Source organism: Ascidiella aspersa, chromosome 6 (genome assembly GCF_963924565.1).
Source record: "Ascidiella aspersa chromosome 6, kaAscAspe10.2, whole genome shotgun sequence".
In the NCBI taxonomy this organism is placed as follows: Eukaryota; Metazoa; Chordata; class Ascidiacea; order Phlebobranchia; family Ascidiidae; genus Ascidiella; species Ascidiella aspersa.
The window spans coordinates 24,394,441-24,409,085 of record NC_139452.1 but is presented as its reverse complement, the minus strand read 5'-3'; the positions used below and the strand labels follow the sequence as shown (position 1 = coordinate 24,409,085).

At 40.1% G+C, this 14,645-nt stretch overlaps 1 protein-coding gene across 1 annotated transcript in view; it reads left to right on the top strand.

Annotated features, from left to right (window-relative positions):
• LOC146140939 (uncharacterized) overlaps positions 1–14,645 on the top strand; it is a 52,463-nt gene that overhangs the window by 18,730 nt on the left and 19,088 nt on the right. The window contains exons 4-5 of the mRNA XM_083392921.1: positions 7,506–9,943; positions 11,301–11,352. Coding sequence (XP_083249047.1) covers positions 7,506–9,943; positions 11,301–11,352 — 2,490 coding nt within the window. The remainder of the gene's footprint in view (positions 1–7,505; positions 9,944–11,300; positions 11,353–14,645) is intronic.

Here is a 14,645-nt window from a genome sequence, read left to right as displayed (position 1 = left end):
GAAAACAGTGACTTAAGTGCACTAAAGTCAATCCATTCCTGTACAGTCCGAAGCGGCAAGTTAGACGGCCGAAATGTCTTCCTTAGAGTTGTAGTCCCAGGATTAGTAGGGCGATAATATAGAGTTCCACTTTAGCTAAACAAGTTGCTTGTTTTGGATTTCACGCGTCTTTCTTGGATGTCAATCGGCCGTCAAAGGTGTTCGCGGTTCGGTGACATGGTTTAGAGTTTGAACAGTTCTCGTGACTCGTTGGCCGTTTTTTGCGGCCACTTTAGAAGACCGGCACTCATTTTGGTCTTTTTTCAGTTTTGTGGGCCTTAACTGCGCCAAAGCTCATGTTAAAGATGCATGCTTTAAACTGACACCAATCTTTGGGTAAAATTATGTGCTCAAATTTGCAGAAAAAGGCTCGAAAAAGAGGGTGAAAAGTGGCCGCAAACAAACAGAAAAAGGCACGAAAAAGAGGGTGAAATTAAGGTCAAATTGTAAAACTTTTTTAAACAAAATATGGTTTCGAATTGCGTAGTACGGTGAGTGGTGACCCCTGCCATAAAATGACCTACATGCCCTAATCAGCAAAATGAGTAGCGCTGTATATGAACGCATGACATTGTCAACCACTTATTTAGTTTATTAGTTCCAGCAGAACTGTTGATTGTCAGTTTTTACGGTGTGAAAAAACACTTGCTCAGAGTGACACATTTTTGGAATCTACATTACATTTAATATTCCCTAAATATTTGAGATTTTTTAATGCCCAATTTTGTACAAATTTATGAGTAGTTGGAGTTTGTACGCAGTGTGCGCGACGAAACTTTTAGAAAAAAAATAACTGTATCGATTTTAAAGAACTTTGGTACATAACATAATGACTGAAGCCTGAAGGCTGTTCTTAGACTTATTGGAAACCAGACTATTTTTAAGGGTCAAAATGGGAACTGACAATTTAACGCAAAGTTATTTATTTGGCTCGCCCCAAAACGAAGAAAGTTGCAAAACTCGCGTAACCTTTTGGTTTTTTTGGATTTTACCAGTGTATTAAGCTGTCAACGCTACTCCATTACAAGGGGAAAAATTAAGAGACGCGTACCACACACAGTACAGGCCTGCTGGAGAAATTGCCGCATACCGCGAAGATTACTCGTCGCCTATTCTAGACGCGTGTCGGCTTCGCGCGTGTTTACATACCAAGCGGGCAGAACTGGGCCGTCACGCTTTTTTCGGGGTTTCGCCAGTTTTTCTTACCCCATGGGGCGCCTCACCCCTAATTTCGGGACACTTCGAGCTACGCTAAACCGCAGCAAGAGGCGAGACCTTTAGGCGTGCACTTTTTGTAGGACGTTGTGCTTTTAAATTGTAGCCTTTGCTAACCTGAACACCACTGTTTGCGTAGCATTTCTGGAGCAAACGCTTCGCAGTGTAGTTTAAAATCGTGGTCTTTTAGCGTGTGTTGTTTAGTACAGTGGTTCTTAATCGGGTGGATGGTTCACCCCAGGGTGAATAACATTTTTGCAGGGGTGAACCAACCAAAAGGGGTGAATTGGGGTGAACCGTCAGAAAAGGATGATAGCTCGCGAAACAACCCAGAAATCATTTTGTGCTGTTATATATAGACGAGATAGTTTTATCATATCATAAGACAAGGTGGAATGAATTCTAGCGATAGATGATAGGGGTGAACAAAACTCAAACAGTTAAAGAAGCACTGGTTTAGTACACTGGGTGACTTGGGTGTCTTTGGGCAATTGCAGTGCCTTTAGATTAGATTGTAGCCTTGGCCTAACCTGTACACCACTGTTTGCGTAGCATTTCTGAAGCATTCGGTTAGCAATATAGTTTGAATCGTTTGTCTTTTAGTGTGCACTTTTTAGGACATTGGGTGTCTTTGGGAAATTGCGATGCCATTAGATTATAGCCTTGGCCTAACCTGTACAGTGTACACCACTGTTTGCGATACATTTCTTGAGCATTCGGTTTGCAGTTGAGTTTGAAACAGTGGTCTGTTTTAATGTTTCCGAGTCAATCAGATTTGTTACCAATCAGAGCCAATCAGATTTGTAGATTTTGTAACCATGTTGTATTAATTATACCGTGCAGAGAAACTTGTTTTAAAGTGGCCAGAGTTGCATTTAGTCGATTTTAAATAAAGTAACAAAGGGGTTATTTGTTTACTGAAGGTGTTTTTAATCAGTTTTAGAATATAAGCGCTAAAAATGATAAAATTACGTAGAAAATGCAGGTTTTGTAACTATCGTTAGCTTTACTTTTTTAAATATGACGGTTATCTCGTAAATCATATAGGTTCTATAGTACAGGCTATTGCGAACCCAAAAGAGCGAGGTTGCATTTGTTGCAAATAATCCAGCTTGAGCAAAATATTAGACACTCGTGACGTTGTGGTGGGGTGCTGTTCGCATCAAGGGCCAGCATAGCGTGAAATTCGCTTCGAAGCGTATCATTTTCATGTCAGAACCGTGCGTGAAGCTGACCAAGCGTAACAATACAGCTAAAATAATGCACAGCGAATAAGTACAGCCAGACTGGCAGAATATTGCCAGTCTTTTGGTTACAAGCATTTTGCGCCCAAATTCTTCGGATTTTTCTGTCCCGCCTTAAAAGTTGAATGCTGTTTTTTCTAATGAGTGTTTAAACCACGCCATGTTTAAGCGATAAACAATTAAGGCTATTAACAACGAAAATAGTGATCAAAATTTGGAGTAGGCGCAACAATTTTTGTGACATTACATAAAAGAGAATCAAAGGTACAATCTGTGGGTGCACATGTATCCTTACTCGGGCACTGTTTCATAGATAAGCTGTTTTTAAGCGAACTCGTGTGCAAACATGCAGCTCAAAATCAGTTTTACTCGAAGCACGCATTTAAAAAATAGCATTTATTAGGTTAAATTGATCCATGTCAAGTCATTAAAAAAGTCTTACAACACTGGTGCGTACCATCAATCAGCGCTTCAAAGAAATGTCCGGTTTGAATTGCGCACCACAAAGAACTCTAAATAAGCAGAAAACGTGCACGATACTCGTTCTGGCAGCGCCCTTGCAACGGAAGGAAATGTCTGATGCAAATGCATACAGCCGTCTTTCGCTCTGTGCAATTTGCCCCCTTATTTGCTAGTTATTTTAGGTGGCTGTATGTGCGCTTCGCATAAAATGGTTCAGGTTGTAACTTTTTGAGCATATATGCAAAATCAGCGTGGTTTCTTATTCTCTCGCTTTTTATGGCATTATTTGAGAATAGTTGAACTTGTGGAGCAGATAATACAACAGCTAGAAGAACCGTTTTGATTGATTTTCGACAAACAGTGATTTTTAACCTTTGACAATCTTCTCCAATCTGATCAGATTTGAAATCAGGAATGTGGTTTTTAACCCTAAGCGCGTTTTTAGCCTTTACTTCGAGTCTTTTAACTAAATTTTGATATGTTTATGTTTAAATAGAAAAATTCGCATTAAGCGCCTATGACGTAACAATGCGTGTTTATATTTTGTACAACAAAGCAGAATGAATTGCAATGAACTTTCTGTATTTTTGTCAGAAAGCCTTAGCATGGACAGTATGCAGTAAAGTGTATTAATGTATAACGACAGAAATAAAAATATGCAAAATTGAGACAAAATCATGTGGGTTAAGTTAACCAATTAATAAAAACTTGTCTCAGCATATAGCACACTGTTAGGTTTCGCACATGACATAGCTTTGTTAAGCTTAAAACGTTTCGTATAAGGCCCTTACTGCTGTCCTTTGTATGTTGAGATTAGGCCACAGTCCACTGAATATAGCACATACGTTTCGTACTTGTTTTTGCGGAGCTTCTAAAACTCCAATACATTTGTTTTTTGAGTGTCCACTATTAACCGCCGAAAGGTCCGTTTTAATGAGCGCAATTTGTTCTCTGTTAGTCGATAATTCTGTAATGTCACCGACTGCGTTGTATTCCTTGTCTCATGCTACTTTGTTGAATTACATTCTGTTCGGACATCCTGATTTAACTTGCTCTGAATCTCTCCTTTTATTTAACGCAGTACATGACTTTTTGTTAGCTTCTCGTAGATTTTGATGCAAATTCTTTCCAGTGTCCAGTATTAATTTATTACGTGTTGTTCCTTAAAATTGTTTGTTACTCGCTGTAATTGGTGTCGCGACAAAAGGTTTTCTTGAGTCGTAAGACCGCCACCTGATTGTCGTTAAATCAATAAAAAAAAATAAAAAAAAATAAGGCCCTTACATAGGGATGTACCGTTGCATTTTATGCATGTCTAAACAGGCCGCCTGAAGTGTAAAAAAAACCCATTACTTCATTGGTTTCATTGCAATCGAGAAAATTGCAAAAACCGGGCACTTGGGCAGTGATAGATTTGCGCGCATTTTGAGTGGAAGTGTAACGCCTTGGTTGTTGAAAGCATATGTCGGCCCAGATATTTGGCATGTAATTTCAGTCAAAGTATAACAGTAATTGAAACTGTTTAAAATGCGTTTTAGCGTAGACTGTAAAGTGGTTCTTCGACCTGTAAATGTATATTTCAGGGCCGGGGTGTGACTGCGAAAGCTTAACACAAAAACAAATGCAAACCAATCATAATACAAATCCTTGTGTTTTTTATGTTTTTGATGTGCGGAAATTTGCCAAACAATTTTGCACGTAATTATGCGAAATTTAAACCTAATTAAATAGCCCAATAAAACTTGCACAGCCCATCAGATCAGAGGTACTGTATTGTAGCAGACGTGCTCCCTTCTATGGTAGGCGTCGAAAGGGTGCAGTTATAAATACATCACTTGAAGAAAAACACCCAAAACCATTATAAATAAAAACAAATATTCGATTCTCAAGTCGTTGATCTTTGGTTGGGATTTTTACTTTAGCTGCTACCTAAATACGTTTTTTTAAAAATTCGCAGCGATCTTCGCAATGCCATTACGTATTACGCACGTTCGTCTTTCAATGAGTATAGTCGCCTTTTAAACACATACCTCTTATCTGCCGATTACCTCCAACGTTACACGAGTCGTCAACGCATTATACGCCTACGTCGCTTCCCTTAGAATAAATAAAACACATTCCGACACGTTTTTCGTCCGCGCTAAGTGCTCTGTATATGTTTTGGTTGCGTGGCTGGCTCTGCTTTGCTGTAAGCTTTGATGTTGACCTAAAACCGGCCTGTTTGCGGTTCGGTGTAGACGCCGGTTAAACCTGCTGACAGAAAGGATTGCTGTCTGCGAAATAGGAGCAAAAGTGATTTATCTAATACTGTAAAAGAATGAGAAAGCAATACGTAGATATATTTACATAGATAGATATATTTTATTTGGACGTTTGTAATGGTTTTATAAAACAGAATGCAAAGAAACGAATAAATTAACGTACAGGGTGACGAAAGACCCGAAGGTCACCAAGTCAGCCACCCTTTAAAACACGACTGATTGTACACCGGTACTGTTTTTTTTTTGTAACGTAGGCATGGCTCATATTAGTTAAATTCTACCTTTTTTATCTGGTAATGTCTTCTGTTTTGTTCGCGCGCAAAAAATTCAGTGAGGAAAACCGGTTTGCCAAAGCTTCGCTGTGATAATATAGGCTTAGTATTTTGGTCGCGACATAAATGGGTTGAGAAACACTGTATTTTTTACAGTATGGAATCTTTTTTGTGGTTTAAGCAGGCAAGTTATTTCTTTTCACCCAGCAAAAGAGCGTTTTGCAAACATGATTGGTAGTTTTTTTTTGTTTTCTTATCAGTGTAAAAAAGGGACTTAGCAGGGAACCTGCTGCTGCTTTTTTATGTGACATTGCGAACTATTTAAAAGGTGAAAACAGGTCGAATTGATTATTATTTTTTGTGCAAAACGGTGCTTTTCTGAAGAGTTCTTTGTAGCCCGAATGTATGGTACAGAACAGCCAAGAGCGTATTCCCGGAAATTGTAAATTGAAAATTGTATGGTTGCGCACTAAAAGGAAACACGCAACTTGAAATTTCATTGTGTAATATCTCCTGAAGTAAATAAACTATCCATCTGAATTTTTTACACATTACTTAAAACAATCTATGTTAGCCAGTAATCAGACTTTTTTTAAATATTGACATATTAATATTCATATTTATCATATTTAGAAATATTAATATTCAGTCATATGTGGTCTTAAAATCTAAGCGTGCGCAAAGTGGCTCGCCTTTGATAAATCGTCATTTTAAACTCAGGGATCCGGGTTAAAAGAAACCATATTGAACACAAATTGCTGTCGGACACATGACTTAGTTTAGCCTAAACGTGATTAAGCCTGCCCATAAATTACCCAAAAATATTTTCTTAAAAATGCAGTGTTTTTCGTGCATTACTGGCTCATATATTGTCAACAGTTGGACAACACTACAAGTTGAGTTGTTTGAGAGAGTTACAATAAGTGATTGACGTGTTTGAGTGACGTGTTGAACCGACGAATAATAACCGGTTCCTTTGTGTTTGTATACTTTTAAAAATCGGCCCCAAAGTCGAATATAAACAAGCTCTCTCAAGCTTTTCTCACGTTCGGTAACACACAACTTCAACATTTCTTTTCTACTAAAAATACAACCTTTCTTTCTTGCTTTTTGTTCAGAACGGCAAAACAGTAAAAAAAACGAAACTCTGTAGCGTTTTAAATTGCCATAAAAAAGCAATCATTATATAGGCTTTTAGTTTAAATTATCTCTAAAGCCCCCCAAATCGTTCAGGTGCATTGGATTTAGATTTAACGCTTTGTTTTGACTATTTCAGTCTTCCCGGGTTATTTGATGTTATCCTGCTTAGAGTTTTTTAGCACAGAGGCTTAAATCAAAAGTAGCAGGCGAATTGAAACAATAGACCCATTGTTAAATTTGTTTTGATGGATTTGGCGCCCAAAATTGTGCTGCGTTGCCAAAACGTCTGCAGTACAAACAAAACATACTTACAACTGTTTTAAAAACTTAAGTGCAACGTTATCAACTGGCTTATCAGCTAAACGCCGTTTATTTTAAATCATGGTTATTACCTGGTTTTATTTACAACGTGCATTTGTTGAAAACCATACGGGAGCGTTTACCTTAGTAATTGAGGTGCTAATGTAGACTGGATTCCACATGATAATTTTACGAAATTTGCCTCCGCCAAGTGACAAGACATTACCTCGCACGTAATTATGGTTTGATTGATCAGTTAACATGTCCACTTGTCTTTTTTTATTTTTTTATTTTTGCATCTGCTATGGATAAAAATTAAGTCGGTTGTGCCATACCTAGAAGCTATATACCCTAAACATGGAAGCACATATAGTTTGTTCTGTTTAAGGGCAGTTTGTATACATATGGTTAGACTGCAAAATAAGTTGTATAAGTTAATGCAAAATGCAGTTATGCCCACACATTTGTCGAAACCTATAGTGAAAATTATCTGGTTCGCGGAATACCTGTACTTGTTTTTTACTCAATAACTAATGCCACAGCGCCGTCTAACGGTTAAATCTTTTCTGTAGTTTCAGAATCTGTCAAGACCCAAGTAGGCAACGGCAGTTCGCCGTCCTCCACTCGTGTAAACTTCACGCTACAGTCAAGCGCCAAAAAACAGCAACAACAGCCAGAGAACAACAACAGCAAGCCTTGGCAGCCACAGGACGCCAAAAAGGCGAGCTTCCGCGCCGTTTCCGCCGTCAAATTCACTCCTTCGCCCAAATCGAGTCCTTCGGCCGCCGCCGGGGATCGAACCAGCGACCCTCCGACTCCGAAGTCGCGCTTCAGCCGCGGCGAGCTCTCGTCGTCGCTTCGAACCACTTACCGGCCGACTTTCAAAGCCGCCGAGCCGCCCGCTTTAGACCGCAGCACTTCGCTTCGCCTCTCCCGGCCAAAGGACTTCATCAAATCGCCCGCTGAGCCGCGGCCGATCTTTCGCGCTCGCAAAGTCGACGCCGAACGAGTCACCCTCGAATCGGTGGTTCCCCAGCCATCCCCCGCCGCTACCCAAGCTGCCAGCCCACTCCTTAAGCGCTCCGAAAGCCACAAGGAGAATCAGCAGCAGCAGCAGAGCCCGCCGACGCCTCCAGTCGTTCCTGTAGTTCCTGGCAACAAGCGACGATCTATCGGCATCCTCGGACGCGTGTTGTCCGTTAAAATCGGCTCCGGCCAGTCGCCACGTCGCCCTCAGCCCGCCAAAGAACCCGAATCGCCGCCTAAAGATCTCAAACCCTTGTCGGAAACCGTCGAGCCAATTCCCGCCGAGCCGCTTAAAAATCCCGAGCCCGACAAAAAGGATCTTCATCCGGAATCCGAAGAGTCAAACCCGGCCAAGCCGCCGGTTAAGCAGACTTCTACGCGGACTTTAGTGTTAGAAGGAAATCCCCCGCCCAGCCAGTTTACAATCGTTCCTATAATCCCGAAAGACTGCGATCAGTCAGTCAAGGTAACTTGCAGTTTCTCACCCGTCGTCAAGGCTAAAGATCCCCTAAACTCCTCCTTACACAAGGAAGAACCTCCTAAAGAGACCAAGGCAGCATCTCCTGTTGAAACCTTTCCAGTGGTGAGGTTGGAAGAGCCGGAACTCGATCCTCAATCCGAACTTTCGAGCGCAGTCGCTAAAAAAGCGGAAGAGTTTCTTCAAGAGGAACCAACATCCAGAGGAGTACAAACCGAAGTCAGGAGCGTTTTAGACGATCTTCTCGATCTCGTTAAAAAAGAAGAAGGTCTCGAAGTATCCCTTTCCCCCGAAGACGACTCTGTTGAGATCCCTGAATCCGCAAAGTCTTCTCAAGACGTTGAAGACGTGATTCTAGAAAAGTTTGAGGAAATTGTAGAAGAAGCATCTTTGGTGATTACTGAGGAACAGGAAACCATAGAAACCTCCCCCGTTGCGAAAGAAGACAGAGTCGAAACTGTTTGCGTCGTTCTTCCTGAAGAAGAAGAAGTTAATCTCTCTAATCCCGATTCACCTGAAGTAGTCGAGGAAAAACTCGCCGAAATAAAAGAGACTTTAACTCTAACTTTGCACAAATCCGCACCCGCCGCATCCAAGGCGGAACAAGCAAAAGAAAAAGAAGAAGACAAGTCTTCCTCGATTTCGGAGGATTTCGATTCTGCGTCAAGTTCAGGTGAAGAATACGAGGAAGATATGGAAGGAAGACTTTCTATCCGAAGCCGTTACGGTGCAAACGGAGGCTCAGTGAAGTCCCGCATCATGGCAACAGAGAACCTGAACGGGTCCTCATCCACAACATCCTCATCTCCATCTTCCGACATCTCTAAGATCCGGAGCGCGAGGCAGACGCGAGATCGCTATGCGCTCAAGAACTCGGAGGGCGTTGCAAGTCGCATGAACAAGTTTGCCAGCAAGGCCGACGCTTCGACCAGCAGCAGCAAGGCGCGCACGCCCAACGGTTCTGCGAGAAAAGGACGCCCGAATTCCCGCGCGAACGGATTCGAGTCGTCGAAGAAGCACGAGATCAACAACAACAAGTCGCCCACTTTGACCGCTAAGTTTACCGCAACATCGCCGCCGAAAGAAAAACCAGCGGAAAAGTCTGCAGTTTCGCGCCTTGAGTCCGCATCACTCGCGGCCATTGATGACATGAAGTCAATCAGCAGGGAAACCCCCGTTCGGAGAAGTAGGCGCCGCTTTGAGTCCAATGAGACGACGGTAATCACTGAGAAATCGACGACTACGCTTTCCGAGAGCAAGGCCTCGATCGAAATCACCTTCGAAGGCGAAAAAATCGAGCAGGTCGCTGTCGAGCGACACCTGGAGGTCACGCGCGAGTCGCACTCGCCGTCGCCAGATGTCGTGATCGCGCGCAAATCGCCGTCGTCCGCTTCCTCGCTCAGCCAGCGCTCCTCGGCAAGCTATGATGAAACAAAGGGCAGTGTGACGTCAGAAGAGGCCTCCTACATCGTGACGGAAGAGCCGGCGGACCTCAACGACCTACAGGTATGACTTTGGACTACTAGATATATTTTAGCTTTTTAAAAATTAGATTAGAATTAGAGCATTATAGTTTTTCGTAAATTCGATTAGAATTAGAACAACACCGTTTTGAGTTTTCTCAAATAAGTTTAGAATTACCGAATTCCTGAAAAAAATCGAATTTTAACTAGAATTACATTTGATTATTCACAATCAATTCAATTTAAATCGCAATTTTTTTTTTTATATAATAAGAACTTGAATGGTTAATATGTGTGTGCTAAGTTTTATGCTTTTAAGACTTTAAAGAGACGAAAAATACCGTTGGACAAAGTAGCATTTTTGGTAAAATCTGTATTAGATTAGAACTAGAATTATAGAGCACACAAGCAATTCACAAATTAGATTAGAATTAGAATTAGCCGCATTTTGCTCTAATTCATTGAATTAGAAAACTAGAATTATCTAGTTGTTCAAGTCTGCTACAGGTATGACGTAATTTCGGGCGTTTTTTTTTCAATTTTGAAGCTGATTGCGTTGTTTTTTGAGTTTGACGGATCGCTTTTTAACCCAGCTTTGTCCTTTCACGCTCGGTTGCGCGAAGGTTACGGCTTAGGATTGTGACCAAAATTGGAGCGAGTTTGAAATGAATAATTGCGCCTGACTTGTGCAAATGTGCAATGACGTGCGTGCCCTTAAGGTGGCCCCGTGTGGAAAACTTTTGATGCTTTTTTACGATTTGTGAACCCTTCGTTGTCGTTACGACATCGCAAGTGTTTAATGCAAATGCAAAGTGAAAAAAGTCAAATTATAGCACTTGCTGCTTTTGGACAATGTTTAACAAAACAGGGAAGCCTTAACTTATTTTTTTGCAACTATACTTCGCTTAACCGCAAATTTTTACTGTTTTTTCGCCAAACAGTTCATGCTATTTTTAATCACGAGGCCGCATTTAAAACGTGTCCTAGTAAGCACTCGTTGGGTATACACATCCCACCAAACATTGTCAACTTAGTAAAATTACAATGGTTTGCCGGAACATATGCTGTTTAAGTTTAAGTTATTACCTTTTATTTGGAGTTCTGTTTTCATTTCAACACATCCGACGTTGAGCACGTGTTTTTAAAAGTCGCCTGTTTTTATTTTTCACTTTTCGATTTCACAGTTAAAAATTGTGAGTGAAAGAAAACTTTCATTGTTTAAATAAAGTTTCTTTTTTCTTTCACGCTAAACATGCTTTTTTAACTAGCGTGTTTTTCAATTTTAATCGAGTGATTTTCGTCGATATTAATTTGAGTATTTAGTCGTCAGTAACATGTTAACCCTTTCAATGAAAACAGAGGTTTGTAAAATCGACATTTTGCGTGTTTTTTTTTGGCAGGAACAAGAAGGAAAAATTTCCCCCATCGCCGAAGTCACCACGCCGCTTACAGGTAAGGACTCTTTTTGTTCAGCATTCTTTTTTGAAAAATATTTGAATTTTTGCGCATACAAAAAATTGCGTGCGGCATATTACGATTTTGTTATTAGTCAATTGAGGTATTGCTCATATTTCGGAGTTTAGCATCTTTAATAGCTAGACGTGTAACTTTATGACAAAGGCTTGACCTGGAATTGACTTGCTCTAGTTATAACTTGACTGTGACTTGTTATTTATTTAAAATGACTTGACTTCAACTTAAGGTATTTTACAAATGACTTGACTTGGATTTTAGTCATTCCAAACAGACTTGTTTACAACACTGACGCTTACCGAGATGCAGAAAGCCAATTATTCCTCAAATAACCATCTTCTCAATTAGAACAAGACATCTTTGCTTATAGGCGTTGAAATTGTTTAACTTTTTCGAAACAACAAGTTTGTTCGTTTCGCTGTAAGCTCTGAGATGCGCGATTAGGGCAATTTAGGTTAAGATAAGTCGCCGTTAACATTCCAGCCTTGGGTTAAACCCGAGTCACTCATCGTAAGCCTTTTCCCTTGCCCGATTTGGTTTGCGCCGATGTAATCCGATTGACAGCTCAGCCGATTTACATCTAATCGCGGCTCGTTACTTGAAAATCTCGTCAGTTATTTGCACTCAATTCAACTTTTTGTTCACGCCCAGCTAACTGATAAACCCTAAATCACTGGTTTCTATAACCTTTTTTCATTTTTCCTTAAGTAAATCCGGACGAACTTGACTGATTTCGATTTCTGTTTTTGAAAATTTGAAAAGTATAACGTTGAGTATACTATTATAGTAAGACCTAAAGATTACAAATTTAAACAATTAAAAGTTCACTACTTTTTGCTACCTAATTTTAAAGATATTATTTCATGGCCTGCATATCACTGATGATGGCATTAGAAATTGCCGAAACGTTTGAAAATAAAGCATGTCGCTTTTAACGTCTATTTGGGCCGTTATTTTCACCATTAAACTTATTTCATATCGAATTAAAAATTAGCTTGTGTGACAATTACTCGTTCAGCAGTATAGACCTTTAGATTGGGTTCCACTGACCTAGTTGGTCTGTTTACAATTTTTCTTAATTTCCTAATCAAACATCCGTACAACTTTTACCTTGTTAAACATCTAGTAAACATGATAGTCCTACAAGAGTGAAACAGCTTGGATTTGTCAATTAGATATCCATATCCTGGAAATAAGTATGTTTAGATGTTGAAATTAATACTTTTCTACTTGACTGCTCGTTTATTTACATTTTGTATGAATTCTGCGTGAGTATTTACCCGAAATGGGGTTAATTAAAAAAGGAAAATGTTTTGACACTAATATGATTTTAGCTCTCTCTGAATTTTAAATAGCACAAGTAGTATTAGCCTTTACTATTTTTTAATGTATATTTAAATTTAAATATTTAGCCGTTGTATAAAATCGATTACAGTTCGTAACTAAAACAATTCTAAATAGGTTAATAGAAATCTTTCTAATTCGCCTCAAGAGTGACAATTTTGAGACATTTAAGAACCACTGATATAACCAAACTGATTTTTGATTACCAAGTTTTGTTCTATGTTTAATTGTGGCGACGATTTACATTGTAAATTCGCTCTACGATAAACAAATCGAATACAATTAAAAAAATGTGGCCATTCGTAATGGCTGCTCCGCCCACAGACCCCTTATACCAGGGTTTCTTAACCAGGAGTCCTCGCACCACCAATGGGTGCGAGAAATGTTACTCGGGGGGGCGGGGATGCTGAATCACACACAGAGAATGTATTACTGTAATTTCTGTCTTTGCTCAGTTAAATGTAAAACTAACTCCCGTTTTGGAATTGTGTTACTGTGCAGTTACTTGTATGAAAACTAAAATAATTCTTTTGATATTTAATAAATTCTAGAAAGGGCAATGGGGTGCGAGAATTAGTTGGTGATTTTAAAGAGGTGCAGCAAGAAAAAAGGTTAAGAACCACTGCCTTATACACTGACCTTAGCATTTCAAGTGCGCGATGTTTTATTTAGCACCTGTATACTACGCCTGGCACTTACCCGGGCCTATTCACGCGGACGCGCCAAGCCAAGTCGCGTGATTTACAAGCACTCGACACTTGAGAAACAATCGCGCATTATTACTCACCGATGGCCGTCGCGAAATGCGAACCTATAAACAGGCGTTTGCTATTTGGCGGACAATCGACGGAATTTCCTTTCGTCGTTTCGCCTGGTAAAAGATTAGAAGACTATAGGTTTTCTTTCGTAATATACCTGACACCTGTTCTGTGGAGAAACCGAAGCCTAGCCTAACCGGCCTAATCGCTTTGGGCGCCGCGCATTTTTGGGATTATGGCGGTTTTGGGGGCATTTCGGCTGAGCAACGTTTTTCGCTTGGTTGGCGGGTATTACTTGCTATAGCACAGTGTAAAATTACGCCCCGCATTGCCTATACTGGTTGAGCTTGCAAGAAGCACTGTTATATTTAGGTTTTAATATTGTTAGCCCTAAATGTCTCTTGTCATTACGTATACGAACATGACTTGCTAGTTAAGACATTTAGTTAAAAGTCGACATTTAGTTAAAAGAGCGTTTTATTGACTTGTGTTTTTACAGGTTTGAAACTGTTTAGCTTTGAAGTAAGAAAGTTATAGTCGAGATTGAAATTAGGAAATTTAAAGTTTAAAGCACAGTAACATAGGTACTTGAACCGTAGATTGACCAAAGTCGTTTTCAGGAGTTGCATGTTTGCCTTGCATTATTCCGTCGCCAAAATAAGAAGTAAGTGAAAAATACAGTAAATTTACCTTCGAAACGGTTTATTCAAACTCAACGGTAAAAGCTATTGCATATCAAGGCGAGGACGATTTAAAACCAAAGTCTTTTGTTCTTAACATGTTTAAACAGCAATTTAACCAACGTCACCTGGAAAATTGTATTGTTCATATTGGAATGAAAAAAAAAATACCAATTTAGTCCAAATGAGACAGGACGGCTACATTTGGGCACTATTTTTATACTCTATTTCCGCTTTGTCGACTTTATTTATCGCAAAGTATGTCGTCATTTGCCAAACACACGTTTTCTATTCGGGGCGATAGTAATCGAATTTCCGTGTCTGACGCCACCGCAAAACCCACGTCAATAAAAATCAGCGTCCAATTTCCCACGCCAAGGCCTATATGCGCGCCCGACAGTCGTCTTCAAAACATAAATAACAAATCGTGACCACAATCGGCCTGTCTTCATGTTTTCAGTCTGTCGCGAGCCCTAACCGGGCGTTTTGT